Raw genomic sequence first — 15428 nt, forward strand, 5'->3', positions numbered from 1 at the left:
GGTCATCCCTGGGACCTAAGCTAGCACCTGTGCCCTCTCTATCCTGCTCCAGCCTGACCCGTGGCCTTCCCAAGGGCCGCATGGGTGGCAGACTCAGGGCCCAAACTGAAGGGAAGAACATGTCTGGGCATCCTTTCAGGCTGGGCTGAGCAAGAGATGGCTGGCATGGCCCTCTCTCCTGCCCCAGACCCTCTAAATCTCCCTCACCAATTCTGAAACCAGCTCTCCTGGGCCGCCACAGTCGGCATTCTCCCCATTACACAGATGGAGGGCTCACGGACCAGAGAGGGGCAGGGACCTGTCAAGGTCACACAGAGGACCAGGGACATGATTGAGTGTTCTCAGTGAGCCCCCCTGCAGTCTCTGATCGGAGAAGACTGTCCGCTGCCCCTGCCCCTACCAGCGGCCTGCCGGAGCTGACTTCTACACGGCTGGCCTGAGGGCTGAGGCACCTCCCCACGGGCCGGGTGGGGGTAGGGAGGCCCTGAGGATCGGGTTAAGGGAGCAGAAGCTTGAAACCGGAGCACGGAGAAGAGCCTGCGAAATAGCTTTGTCAGCTGCCTCCCACTCGCCACTTTCCAATTTTAGCTCCCCATGGCGGGTGCCGGGTGTTCCCTGTGAGGCCTCTGTGAACAAGGCCAGGGCTGGCCCCCAGCCTGGGACCTCTCCTGATAGACCCCCAGACCTGGGCCAGCCTGTGGACAGAGGAGTGACCCCTGCCCACTGACCTGCCCGCCTGAGGTACACCTGGAGTAAACCCCACTTTGGGACCTGAGGTTTGCGATGAGGGGCCTGGGGTGGGCTCTACAGGTCTCAAGGACCCCGTAGTGGCTACATCCCTGGCTGGCACTGACCTTGAGGAAGCTGTGAGGGGCCCTGGCACACTGCCCACCTCGGGGCTCTGGGGTCCTGCGTCCGACCGTGCGACCGTCCGACCAGCTGGGTTCTGGGGCCCCGGTGCGGTGTGTCCAGCCCTGGGGTCCCCACGCCCTGGAGGCTGTGAACGGTGAGTGGTGACAGCAGGAGGTGGGGGGAGGAGGAGGGCAGGGAGGAGGTGGCCTTTCTGGAGCGGAGCTGCGTGAAGTGGAGCAGACCTGAGTGCTGCAGGGCTGCCGGCCACAGGGAGCTGCAGGGAGGATTGGGGCGGGGCAGAAGGGGTGGCCATTGGCATCGGCTCGGACAGGGACACCAGGACCTCACTTCGACCTGCCTCCCCAGGTCCTTAGAGCCTGTGTCTCCTTCTCACTGCTGGCCAGGACTCTCCTCTTCCAGGAAGCCTTCCAGGTGGCCCCTGCTGGCCTCTCCAGGCTTGTGAGCTCTGCCCCCGCCATGCAGACACACACTCGTACCATGCACACACTTCCACGTGCAGCTCCATGAATTCCAGCGCACACCTTTACATGTGAATTCCCAACGGCTGTCCCATGGCACACCCACCTAGCCCCCTGCCCTGGTCCATTTCATCATGCAGAGAATCCTGGCTGGCCAGGCATCGGTGCCTGGGGGAGGACTGACTTGCCTAGTGAGATTGTAACTGGCAAGAGACATGTGGGCCCTGTACCCCAGCCCTGTCCCATAGGGAGCTGACCAGGTGGAGGGGAGCTAGCAGAGTCACTTTAGTGGGTCCTTGGAGGGGCTGGCATCCTCTCCACGGCAGGGTGGAGGCAGACAGCAGTGTTCCTAAGCAACCAGGACTCCTCGGGGGGAGAGGAGTCGGGGGACAGGGCCCTCACTCTGGGAAGGGGCAGCTGAGGCCTCAGCCCAGACTACCTGATGCAGAGGGGTATCCTGAAGGCCACCCCACCGTGGCCTCAGAGCCCAGCCGGTTGGACGGATGCATGGTTGGATGCAGGACCTCGGAGCTCCATGGTGGGCAGTGTGCCAGGGTCCCTCACAACCTCCCCAAGGCCAGTGCCACCCAGGGATCCAGCCACTCTGGGGTCCTTTGGGATGAGGATCTCAGAGTCTGAGAGGGCCTGTTTATGCATGTGCATGGGGGGCAGGGTCTGGGGGGTAGAAGGAGCTGTGTGACTATAATGAGTCACAGGACAGGTCCTGGAGCCCGTGCTGACCCTCTGAGCCCAGTCATAGGCTCAGCGGAGACTAGAGGAGGAAGAAGTGTTCTCCTACCCCGACCCACAGCAGGGGCACTTCCAGGGCCTGAGCAAGGCCTGGGAGGGAGAGTGCCCTCCCTTCCCACAATACCTGGAGGCGCTGAGCTTCCTCTCAGCACACACTCCCCACAGAGTGACACGGAGGCCTGCACGGCAGGTCCCTGACTCTGAGAAGCATGAATGGTGATTACTGCACTGGAGGGGCTGCGTGCGGGCTGCAGTCATGGATCATGGGTGCTAGAGGAGGCCAGCGTCGGGGAGGGGGTGTGCCTGAGCCAGACTGTGGGCGTTAGGGAGGGCTTCCTGGAGGAGGTGGGGCACCTGAGTAGAGTCCTGAGGTAGAGTCAATGGTTGTTAGAGGAGAAATAAGTTAATCACAGTTCTAAGGCTATACCTGGATTAACTCTTTTTAATGTCACCACAACCTCTAGGGAAGTGGTTGTTACCATTTTCCCCAGTTGATAGAAGAGGAAACTGACGAACAGGAGGTTAGGTGAAGTCACTGGGTCAGCCGTATGAGCTTCTGGAGTTGATTGCCCTGCAGGGGCAAGAACCCAGCTCACCCACACCTGGTGCTGGCTGAGACCAGCCTGAGCCGGCCATGCAGCTGGTGCCCTCATGAGGCTCCAAGAGAATGGCTCTGGGAGGCGGACGGGGTGGTCTGGCTTCACCATTAAGAGCACAGGTACAGCCAGCTGGCTTGAGCCTGAGCTCCGCCTTGCTGGCAACCCACTTCTCTGAGCCTCAGATACTCATCTGTAGATGGGCACACTGCCGGCCCTGACCTCACTGGGCTCTTGGGGGGATTCGACGGCTCACTCCGTGGCCAGGGCCTGGCTCACTGAACTGCTCATAAAGAGAGGCTGTTAGAGAGGCTGAGACCCCTCGCTCCAGAGGCCAAGACGGGCAGCACTCACACACAGCTGGAGGAGGGGTCCACCAGGCGGGCCGCGTGCGGTGGGGTCTGTAGGGAGCTTGGCTTGTGGGGATGGCAGGCGGGTAGAGGGCTAGGGAGGCCCCTTGGACCTGGGGCTGGACAGCCTGAGGCCAGCTTCCCCCGAGTGAGGGGTGGTGAGGGGAGGGCACCTGGTGCCCACAGAACGAGGGGCAGGAAATGACTGGGCTAAGACCAGCGAGGGCTACTGGGAAAGATGGGCAGGGGGCCGATTCTCTCAAGTCTCAAAGTCCTTTTCATTTGTTTCTTGTTGTTGCTCAAAGTAAAAAGTCGGGAAAAGTGTGTGTGCTATGTTGTTTATGGTGTGTGTGTGTGTGTGTGTGTGTGTGCAGGAGAGGGGGTGTGTGGGCAGAGACTTCCTTGTGGGGTGGCCGTGGGCTCGCTGGAGGAGGGGATGGGGAGGCTAGTTCTGGCCACCGGATGTGAGGGCCCAGAGGAGTCCTCTTGCTGCAGGCCACCCTGACCTGGGCTCCTGAGAGCAGGGGAGGGCGCAGGGACATGGGGACGTATTTGGGGCTTGAATCAGCCTGAGCCAGACTGCAGCCTTGTCCAATTCAGCTGTGGTGCCCTAAAGGCCCCCAAGGGGACAGTGGCCAAGCCACACCCATGGCTCAGCCGGGTCTCACCTGTCAGTGTCGGAACCTGAGCGCCCAGGCCCACAGCCTGGGGTGCAGCCAGGGAGAGTCCTCACGTGAGGCGTCTCCACCCCCGGCCTCACTGCTTGCTGTTCCTCCACTCTCCAGGCACCTGTCTCCCGTTCCCACCACCTTGTGGCTCTGGGTAGGGACCTCAGTGTTCCCATCTGTGAAAGGCAGGTCCAGCCCACCTGCTGCCCACCTGCCTGAGGGCTGGGAGGTCCTCCTCAGGGCCGCAGAGACAGGCAGTGCTGCTCAGGAGGGGCCACAGGCACTAACCTGGACAGACCAGGTTGCCGCGCTCCGTGCCTGGCCCACCTGAGTTAGATCGTTCAGGGCCCCAGCCCTTGGTCCTTCTGACAACCCTTTCTTCTCCTGAGCCTTCCCCTCCCCTCCCCTTGCCCACCCACACCGCAGGGAGATTGGAAGGACAGCCCTCACCCCACCCAGACCTGGGCATTGAGCCCGGAAGCCAGCAGGAAAGGTGGGAGGCTCTGAGATGCGGCTTTCTGTCTCTGCATACCCCCAACCCATCCCGCCCCGTCGCGGCGCTCTATTTCCCATGCCTCTCTGACCAAACAAGCAGCTCCCTGAAGGCTGCAGCAGCAAGTCAGATTCGCCTCCGGGCCCCTCACAGGCCTGGAGAGGCTGGTATGCAGTTGGCACTCGATGACTGCTTGATGGCCAGCTGGCTCGGTAGATGGTGGCCTGGGAATCTGTCTCCCCAGCTGATCTGGGGCTTCCAGGAGCTCGGGGACTGAGTCTGCCTCACCTGGCACCCCCTTGCCTAGGGCAGAGTAATTGCTCAACAAGTATTTGTGGAACTAATAGAGGTAATACTGTGGGCTGATGTTTTTTGAGCACCTACTGTGTGCCAGCCTTTTAACTGGCACCTTTTAACTCAGTGAGTCCTGAAGAGGGATTCTGCTGGGGGAATGGAGCAGACCTGCTCTAAGCTGGCGCCTCCTCACACACACGCGCGTGCGTGTGTGTGTGTGTGTGTGTGTGTGTGTGTAGATGCACATTCCTGCTCGTGAAGACCGGTCACTTGTGTCACTTGTGCAGCGACTCACAAATGCGGCATACATACCGTGAACCCCCTCTATGGGAGAAGCTACCTGGGGCTTCTGCGACCCTGTCTGCTCGAGCCCTTCCTCGGGGATGGGGCTGAGGAGGGACTCCATGCTGGTCCCCCTACTCGGAGCCCCAACCCTGCATGGGGTGACAGGTCTAGAGACCCCCAGCAAGTGTAGTGAAGGCCATCAGGATGAAAGGGTCCTCAGTTTTCCTGTGAAGGAAGTTTTTCTCTGATCCCATGTGAAGGGAAATGGCCAGGCAGGGCCTGTGAGTGTGGAGTCAGCACTGTCTGCTGGCACATGTGTGTCTACATATGATTCATGCTCCTGAATCTAGGTATTTGTGTGCATCTGTGTCTTTGTGTGGGCCCCTGTGTGCACAGGTGTGGCCAGGGTGTCTGGGGTCGGTGTGTGTGGCTACCCTCCATGGAGCCACCCCTCCCCATGGCAGTAACTGCAGTTGAGAGGAGTGACACTGCGGCAGTCACGGAGGGGCCTGGGGGCTCGCCTGCAGCAGCCCTCTCCGCTCACCCCTGTGCTGTGGTGAGGCAGGTACACTACGCCTCCGCCTGGACCCGCTGCCTCAAAGTCCCCCTGCCCAGAGCTCCAAGCCGGCCCCACCTCCGCCCTCTGCCACCAGCACCCACCAGCTGCAGCCTTTTGGAAGCAAAAAGAGGTGCCTCTTGGAGCAGCTGGCAGGGGGACAGAGCTGCCCAGCAGCGGGTAGGCACGCCCACCCTGGGTCACCGGATCTGCTGGAGGACCCTGGCTTTTGCAGGCAGGCAGGCCTGGGTTAAATATTAGCTCTGTGTCTTTCTGTGAGCCTCAGTTTCTCCATCTGTAAAACAGGGTGACAACCCCCTGGGCTACTAGAGGCCTAGATGGGGTCAGGTTTCCACTGTAGGTGCCCACTCACTGGGAGCTGTGGTGATCATGAAAATCATTATTATTATTACAAGCCTGAGGGTCTGCACCTAAGGAAGAACCCTAAGGGGTGGGCTGACAAGGTGGCTAGGAGCGTGGTGCCCCCAAGTCTGTAGAGGGTGGGGATGCCCACAGATAGAGCAATGGAGGTAGGAGTGGGGTGTGAGGATGCTCTGGTGAGGGAGGTGGGGCAGGGCTGGGCGGCCTGGGGGATGCTCCCAGCCTGGAGCCCTCTGGGCTCTCCTGCACATGTGGAGCCCTGTGGGCATGCAGGGTCCCCCGCTAGGCTCTAGGACAAGGGCAGTGAGCACCTGCCCAAGGGACTGCATCTGTCCGTTCACAGCTGGCTTCTCATCCCAGAGCTCTTGCTGATGCCGACAGGCTGCTGGCCTCCTCCCTTGCCATCGCTAAGCGTGCCCAGGGCTTCTCCTTTGCCCTCCTGCCATGGGATGTTGGCTCTTGTTTCCCTTGGAGAGCCTCTTCTAGGAGAAGGGGCCCAGCTGGCTGCTCCAGGTTGGCTTCCAGGAGCAGATGGAGTCCTCAGATGGAGCCTCGTCCTCTCAAGGCCTAAGGCTGCCCCATCCAGCCAGGCTGACACTGGGCCGCCATCCTAGTGCTTGTCCGCCTTCTGCTGCCGCAGGGCCTGCAGGAAGATCCCTTTCACCTGGCCCAGGGTCTCATGGTACATTCGGAAGTCCTCCTTCTTTCCCTGGAGGGCACTGCCTAGGGAAGCCTTCAGCATTTTGTTCTCCTCCACCTGGATGGCCAGCCTAGACCACACAGAGAAGAGGGCTCAGCGCGGCTGAGCTGGCACACGTGAGTGTGTGTGCATGCGTGTAGAGGGCCCTGGGAATGGCTGCCAGCTCGGCTGCTCTTCAGACTCAGGGTACTCTCTGAACTCCTCTCAGGGACCCTTGGGGGAATACCATGTGGGATTCCTGTCTGGGCCCAGCCATAGCTACTGGGCCTGGTACCCAGTCATTCCCCCAAATGTTGGCTGCCTCAGGCATGAGTACTAATTTATAGAGGTTCCCCCTTTCCCACCACTGCATTTGACCTTAAAAGGTTTAATTGAACGAGAAAAGTGGGTTCAGTAACCCACACTTGATAAAACCTCTCTTGGGACCATGGGCTCTTTAGGGTTATGGCTGGGTTTCTCTGCCCTCTGATGGCCAGTTACAGAATTGCAGGCCTAGAACCCAGGACCCAGCAGGACCAGCCTTCTGGGCAAATAGAAGTCAAAGGGGGAGGGACATGATCCCTCTGCCTATCAAAACGCCTCCACCCAGACAACACCACCCTTTCAGGAAGACGGGGCAGGGAGCACCTGGTGGTCAGCTCCTCCATCTGGGATTCCAAGGGCACACTGGAGGTCTGGGCAGAAGATGGGTCCTTCCTCTCACTCTTCTTTGGGTTGTGCCTGGTGTTAGAGGTGGGCACACCTGTGGGGCAGCAGCAGCCACTTTCTGTGGTGAGGCCATGGCCCTGTGTTAACACTTCCTTCTCCCACCCCCAACTGTCCACTTCCTGCTTCTCCACTTGTTGAAACATTAGACCTCCTTCAAGGTGCAGGACAAGGGCTGCCTTCCTCCAGGCTCTGACTGCCCGCTTTGTACCAAAGTGGTTCCTCTCACTACTCTCTCCATATTTGCACTTTATAAGTTTCTGGAAGGCAGCTGGGCCTGAGGTCTGGCCTGCATGTTGAGTCTGAGTCTAGGCTGTCACTGCATCTGATGCCCTCTTACCACTGGGTCCCCCACCTCCAGTCTCCATCCATACGCACAGGGGATCCACCGTGGCTGGGGCCAGGGGACAAAGAGTGCTCAGAAAAAGAAATCAAAGCCCACCTGGTGGGGAACTCGAGCACTGTCACAGCATCAGAAAACCTCTGTGCTGAACAGGCCCTCAGTGGTGGCATGGCGCAGGGGAAATCACTTGGCACCAGCAGACCTGGCTTTTACTTCCTACTTTGTGGCCCCAGGTAAATCATCAACCTCTCTGAGCTGGTTTCCTCACCTGTAACGTGAGGATAATAGTTCTTGCCTCTAGAGCTCTGTGAGGCCACAGTGAATACACATTTGGCCCTCAAGGCCTGTGTGGTGGGACCACCTCCTCAGCACCTTGTGACTTCCCTACCTCACCACATATCCCCCTCCCCATGATCCAGTCTCACTACCTCCAAGCCTCCAGCCACGCGCCCACCTCAGGGCCCTTGCACTTCTTCTTCCCTCTGGTATCTGTGCCACATCCTCACCCCCTTCCACCATCTCTGCTCAGACATCAGCTCATCAGTTAGGGCGGCCGCCCCATAGAAGACAGCTGCTCTCTGTACCTCCTGTCCCCTTATACTCAGCTGTAAGCCACAGCACCCGCCTCCACCTGACCTACCATCTTTTACTGGTTTATTGTTCTCTTCCCCATTGTCATGGAACTGCCACGGGGGACCACATTGCACGATCAGGCTCCCTATTGTACAGGTGGAGGGGTGTGCTATGCCCCCAAGAGGGGCGGTGCTCTTCCCATGTCACAGGCCAGCATGGACAGAAGCCACATGGTCACTTTCTCCCCAGGCAGTTGCCCTTCCCTGTCCAGACAGGACCAAAGTGGTTTTTCCTGCTGTGGCTTAGCCATCCCTAGTTTGGAGCCTGGCCACTTGGCAGGAGGTGAGTCCATGGCCTGGAGACACTACATTCCTAAGGGACCTGTTTCTGCAAGCCCAGCAGGGCTAAGTGCCCAGGACCTTCCCCAGCCTGGACTCTCAACAGCTCCCGGAAGGCCCCTGGAGCCCTGGCCCTGCTGGTGGGAGAATGGCACCACTCCCCCTCTGTGTCCTACTTCTGGAATGTCCTCCTGAAACGTTCTGATCTCTGCGCTGGGAAAAAACCTGAGTGTCCTTGGCTGGGGGTGGGGGAGTACTGGGGAGCTGAGAAGCAGGGAAGTGGGGGGGCAACACCTCTACTCCCGAGCCTGTAGGGGTTGGGATGGGGATGTCGGAGAGAGGCAGGCTCATCCTCTTCACACTGAAGGTTCTTCCTCCCCAGAAATGGCTTCTGGTTCTGGCATCCCCCACCCTCCCTTCCCCAGCCCCACAAGATGCTGCCACTTCTGGTCTGGAGACTGTACCTTAAGAACCACTGTGTTAGAGCAGTAGAACTAACCGTTTGATTTAGGACAACTGAACCGTCCTCTGGAGCTGGTGTGGTCATGTGATTAGGATCTGGCCAATGGGATGAAAGCATAAGTGACACAGGCAACCTTGAAAGGTAAGGAGCTCAGGAAAGAGGGAGGAGCCAATCAGCAGCACCGGTCAGCCCCTCCGTCAGGGTGGAGCTTTGCCTGCCCCTGCTGCTGTGTGTCCTCTCCCCCCTGGCCCCCGAGTCAGAACCAGGAGCCCCAGAGCACCGTGGGCCCAATGTGACCCCGGGCCAGCCCCACCTCAGCCCTACCTGTTCTGCTCCTGGGGGTTGCTCTCCGAGAAGCTGACGTCCTCTCAGTCTCCAGGCGCATCTTCTCCAGGTGCTGCTCCAGCACCACGGTGCGGTGCCGCTCCTCCTGCAGCTTCCTCTCTGACTCCAGAAGCTTGCTGTTGCCCTCCTCCACCCTGGTGATGAGAGAGCAGGGGCTGCCATAAGCCCTGGCACCCCACCTGCTCAGGCTCTCAGAAGGGTAGGCACACCTTACACCAGTGGGCATGGGACTCATTCTTCCTGATTTTTATTGCAGTAATATAGGAATGTGCATTTAAAACCATATCATTCTCTCCAAGACTTAAAATGAAAAAAAACAAGAAAACACACAGCCTCTCCCCACCCCTCCTCACTCCCAATTTCTTCTCTCCAGAAGCAACCACTTCTACCGCTTTTAGCTGTTTCTTCCACTACTGCCATATTTCTACAAATGCTTATGCTGCTATTTTTTAAGTCTTAAATATAATCTTTTGACTTCCTGTCAGGCAACATGAGAACTTAGTTTTATTTTAGTACTCTCTCCTTGCCAAACAGAATCGCCTCTCCACCTCCCAATGTAGTTATATTACCATTTTTTGGCTCCATTAGTGTTAGGTGGTGTATTAGTTTTCTATTGCTGATGTAACAAATTACCACAAACTTAGCTTAAAACAACACAGATTTATCGCTCCGTGGTTCAGAAAATCAAGGTGTTGGCTGACCTGGGCTCTTACCTGGAGTTTCTAGGGGAGAATCTGCTTCCAGGCTCATCCAAGTTGTTGGAAGGATTCAGTTCCAACTGAAGGACTGAAATCCCTGTTTCCTGCTGGTTGTTAGCTGGGTGACTTTCATCTTTTAGAGGCTACTTGGCCCCCTCCGTCTTCAAAGCCAGCCAGATACCCTTTTCATGCTTTGATTCTAACTTCTTCTGAAGCATCTCTCTGGCCCAGGCTGGGGAAATTTCTCTGCTTTTAAGGGCTCAAGTGATTAGATTGGGCCCACCTGGTAATCCAGGATAATCTTCCTATTTCAGGGTCCATAACTATCATTACATCTGCAGAGTCTCTTTTACCATATAACAAAGTATTCAGAGGCACAAGAGTGGGGTGAAGGGCACTGCAGACAAAATCCTGTCTACCACAGGGGACGATTACATTAGGATGATTATTCAGATAGGCAGTATACTCATGATTACATTTTCTTTCTTATTTGCTTGCTTTTCCTGGAGTTAGTGATTGCTTTCCGTTTGTTATTATTATTATTATTATTATTCTCTATATGCCTGTCATGAATTCATGGGCCTTGAAGAACTTCTTATTTGGTTATTTCACTAAAGGATCTGATTAATTTCACCGAGGCTGGGGCTAAGATTCTTCTTGTGGTTAGGTATGGCATTTCAGACCTCTGTGATACTGAAGGCTCAGCTAGAAGGCCAGGACTGTCCCAAGAGAGCTCACCTAAGCAAAGGATTACATACGTACACGCACACATGCAAATCAGAGTGGAAGCCTGGATGTGTATGTGCAGTGTTGGAGGAAATGTTCTTCCCACCTTGGTGAAGAGTTGAGAAGGAACAGAATGGTAACAATTTTGAAAAGAATACAACTACCAACACAAAACTGTATGCCAGCATAGTATACAGCTACTAACACAACCTGTTCAAGCGTGTTCCTTGAAACTTATTTGCAAAAGCAAAAGACTAAAATAACCTAAAGGTCCATCAACAGGGGAAAGACCAAATGAAGGGTTACATATTCGCACCATGAAATATGGTAGAATATGATGTAGTAGAGCTGCTCAACACAGTGGCTGCAGCCTCGTGTCCACATGTAGCCATTCAAATAAAAACTAATGAAAACTAAATAAACTTCAGTTCCCCCGAAGCTCTAGGGTATCAGCCGAGAGAGAATCACACATGCACGACTCTGAGAGTGAGTGTCTCTTTAATTTTGTGCCCTAGGTGCCTTGCTTGCCCCACCCTCATCCCAGAGGCCCTGGAAGATGAGGCACCACATGGAGAGAGGGGCCACATACAGGAGAATGGAGGTGCCCCTGCTGAGCTGGCTGAACGGGGCATGTGAGTGATCCAGGTGGCATGATGTGAAGCAGAATTACCTAGGTCACCCACAGAATGGTAAAAAAAATAAACCATCGTGTTTGAGGCCACTGGGTTTGGGATGGTGCAGCAGTAGATAACCAAGTCACCTTGATGCACAAATCCACTGCCCCCAAACTCAGGTGTAACGCAAAGGAGGGACTTTCCTGGTGATCCAGTGGTTAAGACTCTGCGCTCCCAATGCAGGGGGCCGGGGTTTGATACCTGGTCAGGGAACTAAGATCCTACAAACCGCAACTAAGCCTGCACCGCAACTGGAGAAGCCCCCACACCGCGACGAAGACCCAGCACAGCCAAAATAAATAAATTAATTAATTAAAAAAAAAGAAACTCAAAGGAATTGGGAGAGAAAGTCATAATTGGGTATGTTTCTTCCATTGGATAGGCTAGAGGCTTGTACTATCATTATATATATTTTTTAATTTTTATTTATTTATTTAGTAATAAATTTATTTATTTTAAATTTTTAGCTGCATTGGGTCTTCGTTGCTGTGCACAGACTTTCTCTAGCTGCGGCGATCGGGGGCTACTCTTCATTGCGGTGCACGGGCTTCTCATTGCGGTGGCTTCATTGTTGCGGAGCATGGGCTCTAGGCACACGGGGTTCAGTAGTTGTGACATGCGGGCTCAGTAGTTGTGCACAGGCTTAGTTGCTCCGCGGCATGTGGGATCTTCCCAGACCAGGGCTCAAACCCGTGTCCCCTGCATTAGCAGGCAGATTCTTAACCACTGTACCATATAATATAATGGAGGGAAGCCCTCCATTATATTTCAATGACAGAAAAAGAATTAATGTTACTTTTTCTCATTTGCTTGAGCATGTCTGAAATTCATATCCTCTCTTTTCTACTGAAAAGAAATCAAAGCTGATCACTCCTCACTGCTTAGGGAGTGGCCATCCCAGCACCCCAGCTCTTTTGGTGACTGTACTCCATCTTTCCCTTTGGCAAGCTGCCCCTCCTCCATTTCATTTTTTTTTTTTTTTTTTTTTTTTGGCTGCGCTGCATGGCATGCAGGATCTTAGTTCCCCAACCAGGGATTGAACCCACACCCCCTGCAGGGGAAGTGCGGAGCCTTAACCACTGGACCGCCAGGGAATTCCCACCCCTCCTCCATTATGTCAGCACCTGGAGGTCCTTCCAGTCAGGGGGCCTGGCCTGTGTCCAGGGTTGGACGTGTGAGCCACCCAGGCCAGCTAGACCTTCTCTCCTAGAACCCGCTGGCACAAGAACTGAAAGCCACTGGGCTTACATCGTTCCAGTGGCCCAGGAGAGACCACTCAAGGGTTCCTGCTACCAAGGTCCCTGGATCTTCTTGGGCTCCTCTGCTGCCCTGCAAAGGAGGGCAGTACTTTGGAGTCAGCCAGCACCTTCCCACACTCTCCTTTCCCTTAATTTAGCCAGAATTGGTTTCGATTGTCTGTCACCAAAGAGCCCTGACTGACATGTGATACGGCCTGTTCAGGCAGACATTCAGTGGTGTCCTTTATATTTTTCAGTGCGGAGGTCACATGGCTGGGCCATGTGTTGGCCTGGGCACCTACAGCTCTTGCCAAAAGGGTCACTTGAGCGAGGAACACTGATTTATCTGAATAGAAATCTGTCAACAACCCCTTGGAGGAAACCAAACCCCCTGGTCCACTGCCTTCGGCCACATACTTTCCTCCCCCAACCAGGGAAGTCTCAGCTCCCCATCTATCAGTGGCTCTCTTCCTCTTTGTAATTCCAGACCTCAGTCTAGCCTGGGACTTCTTCCCGCCAAAGCCGCCAGTGACACCGAGCGCAGTGCCATGCTCATCCTAGATCTTCATTATTGGTGAGTTGATTTGACTGATTTACCTACTGCAGAGAGTCCCTCCCTTGAGATGCCCACCTCACAGCCACCTGCATGCAACTGTCCTACCGGGGGGCACGTAGGACAGGGCAAACCACAAGTGTGACAACAGGTCCCCAAGACTGAGGGGCACTTGAGGGTCACGTGAGATGTGGCTGGGAATGCCCGGGGCCAACACTGTGGGAGCCAGACTCACCAGTGAGGTGGACCCAGTCATGGACGCGGCCTGGCCTCTGTCCAAGAGGGATGCCCTTGGGCCAGGCTGCCCACCCTCAGCCCACCTAGGCCCGTGAGAGTGCATCCCTGGCGCCAGGTGTTACCGTTTCTGCAGAATGGTGGCAAACTCGGTGAGCCGGTCACGCTCCACCTCAGCGGCCTGCCACAGGGCTTTGAACTCTGTCACCTGTGTCTGCCAGGCTTTTTGTTCTGGGGAGTCCGAGAACCTGGGGACCAAGGTGCGGGCAGAGGTCATTTAAGGGTTACCTGAAGAGATGCTTATCCCTGTGGTGGTGGGAGGGGCTGGAAGGACATTCACGGGTCCTCAGAGGGAGCCAGAGAGAAGAAGCCAATCCAGCCCCTCCTGGCCTCTTCTGCTGGCTTCTCAATTTACTATTCCTGGCCCTGCTGAAGTCTCTAGACCTCACTTAGCTGGCTCCAAAGCCAGGCCCCAGCAGGGCTATAGTTTCATCAGCACCTTTGTCCATCCAATCCCTGTAGGGGCCTGGAATTAGCCTGGTGGCTATGGAAGTTGGCTCTTGGGGACCTGGGCGTGCCCTGGGAACCTGTGTGGCCTGGGACCTGACCGCCCTTCTCAGTGTCAGGTAGGCCCAGCCTCTGTCTTCCTGTCAGCCTGTCCTGGCCCTCCTGTATCTCCTGGCATGGCCCCAAGCCCAGTCCACTTGCCTGGACCCTGGACACTTGCTTTCTAATTTGGTCAGTTTTCTCCACCCCTGATCCAGCCCATCACCGGTTCCCGCCTCACCACTGGGCCTTACCTGGCTGGGGTTGGGACCCAAGGTGAGCTCTGCCCCCCACCCCAAGCCCCCAGAGCCCAGGTGCGAGTGCCAAGCTGCTTTCTGCTCTGCCCTCACCCTTCCCAGGGAGACCCCGGTGATGCTGACTTGCTCTTCCAGAATCACAGGACATGGGGAGGGCGGGGCCGCAGTCCTCCCTCTAGACAGGGGTTGGTTGAGATGGGCTTTGAGGACTACAGGCTCCTCCATTTTCTGGCTCCTAAATATACGCTAAGGCCCTGCCGCTCAGTTTGGTCTTTGAACCAGTGACTGTGGCATCACCTGGGAGCTTGTTGGAACTGCAGGATCCCATTTCCTGCAGGATCTGACCTGCGGGATCAGAACCTGCATCTAACCTGGCAGATCCTCAGCTGATTCGTGTGCACAGCGCAGTGGGGAACCCTGCGCCAGTCACCCCTGTGATCTCACGTGTTGGGGGAGGAGCTGATCCCCTTGCCCCGCCTGCCTCCCAGGCACCCCATCAGAGCCGCCATGCCAGCCCTGACAGACACACTCTCTGGGGTCACTCCCACCCCATGAGCGTCTGTCCTGTCACTGACAGGAGAGCCCTGTAGGCTCCGTGAGGGCAGGGCCCGCACACGGCTGGGTTCAGTAAATGTTTGTGTGTGGTGGAAGAAACAAGCTTAAGAACCAGCAGTCTGGGCAGCCCAGGGCACATCGGCTCCTGTATCCCTGTGGAGTGCAAAGGTCATGGCCACATAAGCCTGGAAGGGACCTTGGGGGCATCTTGTCCATCTTCTTGCCTCTACTACTGTGACAACCACCTCAGAGTGACAGAGCCTGTCTGTTTTCCTTGTGGTGTGAGAAGAGTGTGGCATGGGCCCTTGAGGCTCAGAGTTGGGCCCCTCTCTCCCAGTGCCCTTGTGACCCCAGGCTGCTGGATGGGGCATTGGCAGGGGTGGCCTTGGCCCACAGGTACCTGTGCTACCGAATGTCAGGCCAGAAGTATCCCAAGCACTTCTTGGGGAATAGCAGCCCAAGGAGGACCGATTTGCCGGAGCCACACAGCAAGTCAAACGTGAGAAGAGGGCCCTTCAGAGGCTCTACCGGAACCTGAACTGACCTGCCTGAGGGGTGGGAGAAGCAGCTGACAGCAGGAGCATGGCTCCAGTGGACAGTGGGTAGGGCTCGGGACAGGGCTCTGAGGCAGGACAAAGCCACCCTTTGTCTGTGAGCTGGCAGGAAGAACAAGGGCCCATTTAAGCCCTAAGGCTTGATTCTATCAACAAAGAGGGGCCAGAGAGCTGAGGGGATATCAGTGGCTGAAAGTGGGAACCCATATGACGTGAAATTCT

General features: G+C 56.2%; 1 protein-coding gene across 1 annotated transcript in view; it reads right to left on the bottom strand.

Annotated features, from left to right (window-relative positions):
• Positions 1-6313: 6313 nt before the first annotated feature.
• The window catches only part of CCDC13 (coiled-coil domain containing 13), a 29469-nt gene continuing 20354 nt past the window's right edge, over positions 6314-15428 (bottom strand). Inside the window, exons 13-16 of the mRNA XM_082638169.1 lie at positions 13420-13542; positions 9151-9305; positions 7032-7146; positions 6314-6474 (exon numbers count right to left, since the gene is read on the bottom strand). Coding sequence (XP_082494295.1) covers positions 6315-6474; positions 7032-7146; positions 9151-9305; positions 13420-13542 — 553 coding nt within the window. The 3' untranslated portion in view covers position 6314. The remainder of the gene's footprint in view (positions 6475-7031; positions 7147-9150; positions 9306-13419; positions 13543-15428) is intronic.

This window comes from Mesoplodon mirus (assembly GCF_964341445.2).
Source record: "Mesoplodon mirus genome assembly, chromosome: 12".
Lineage (NCBI taxonomy): Eukaryota > Metazoa > Chordata > Mammalia > Artiodactyla > Ziphiidae > Mesoplodon > Mesoplodon mirus.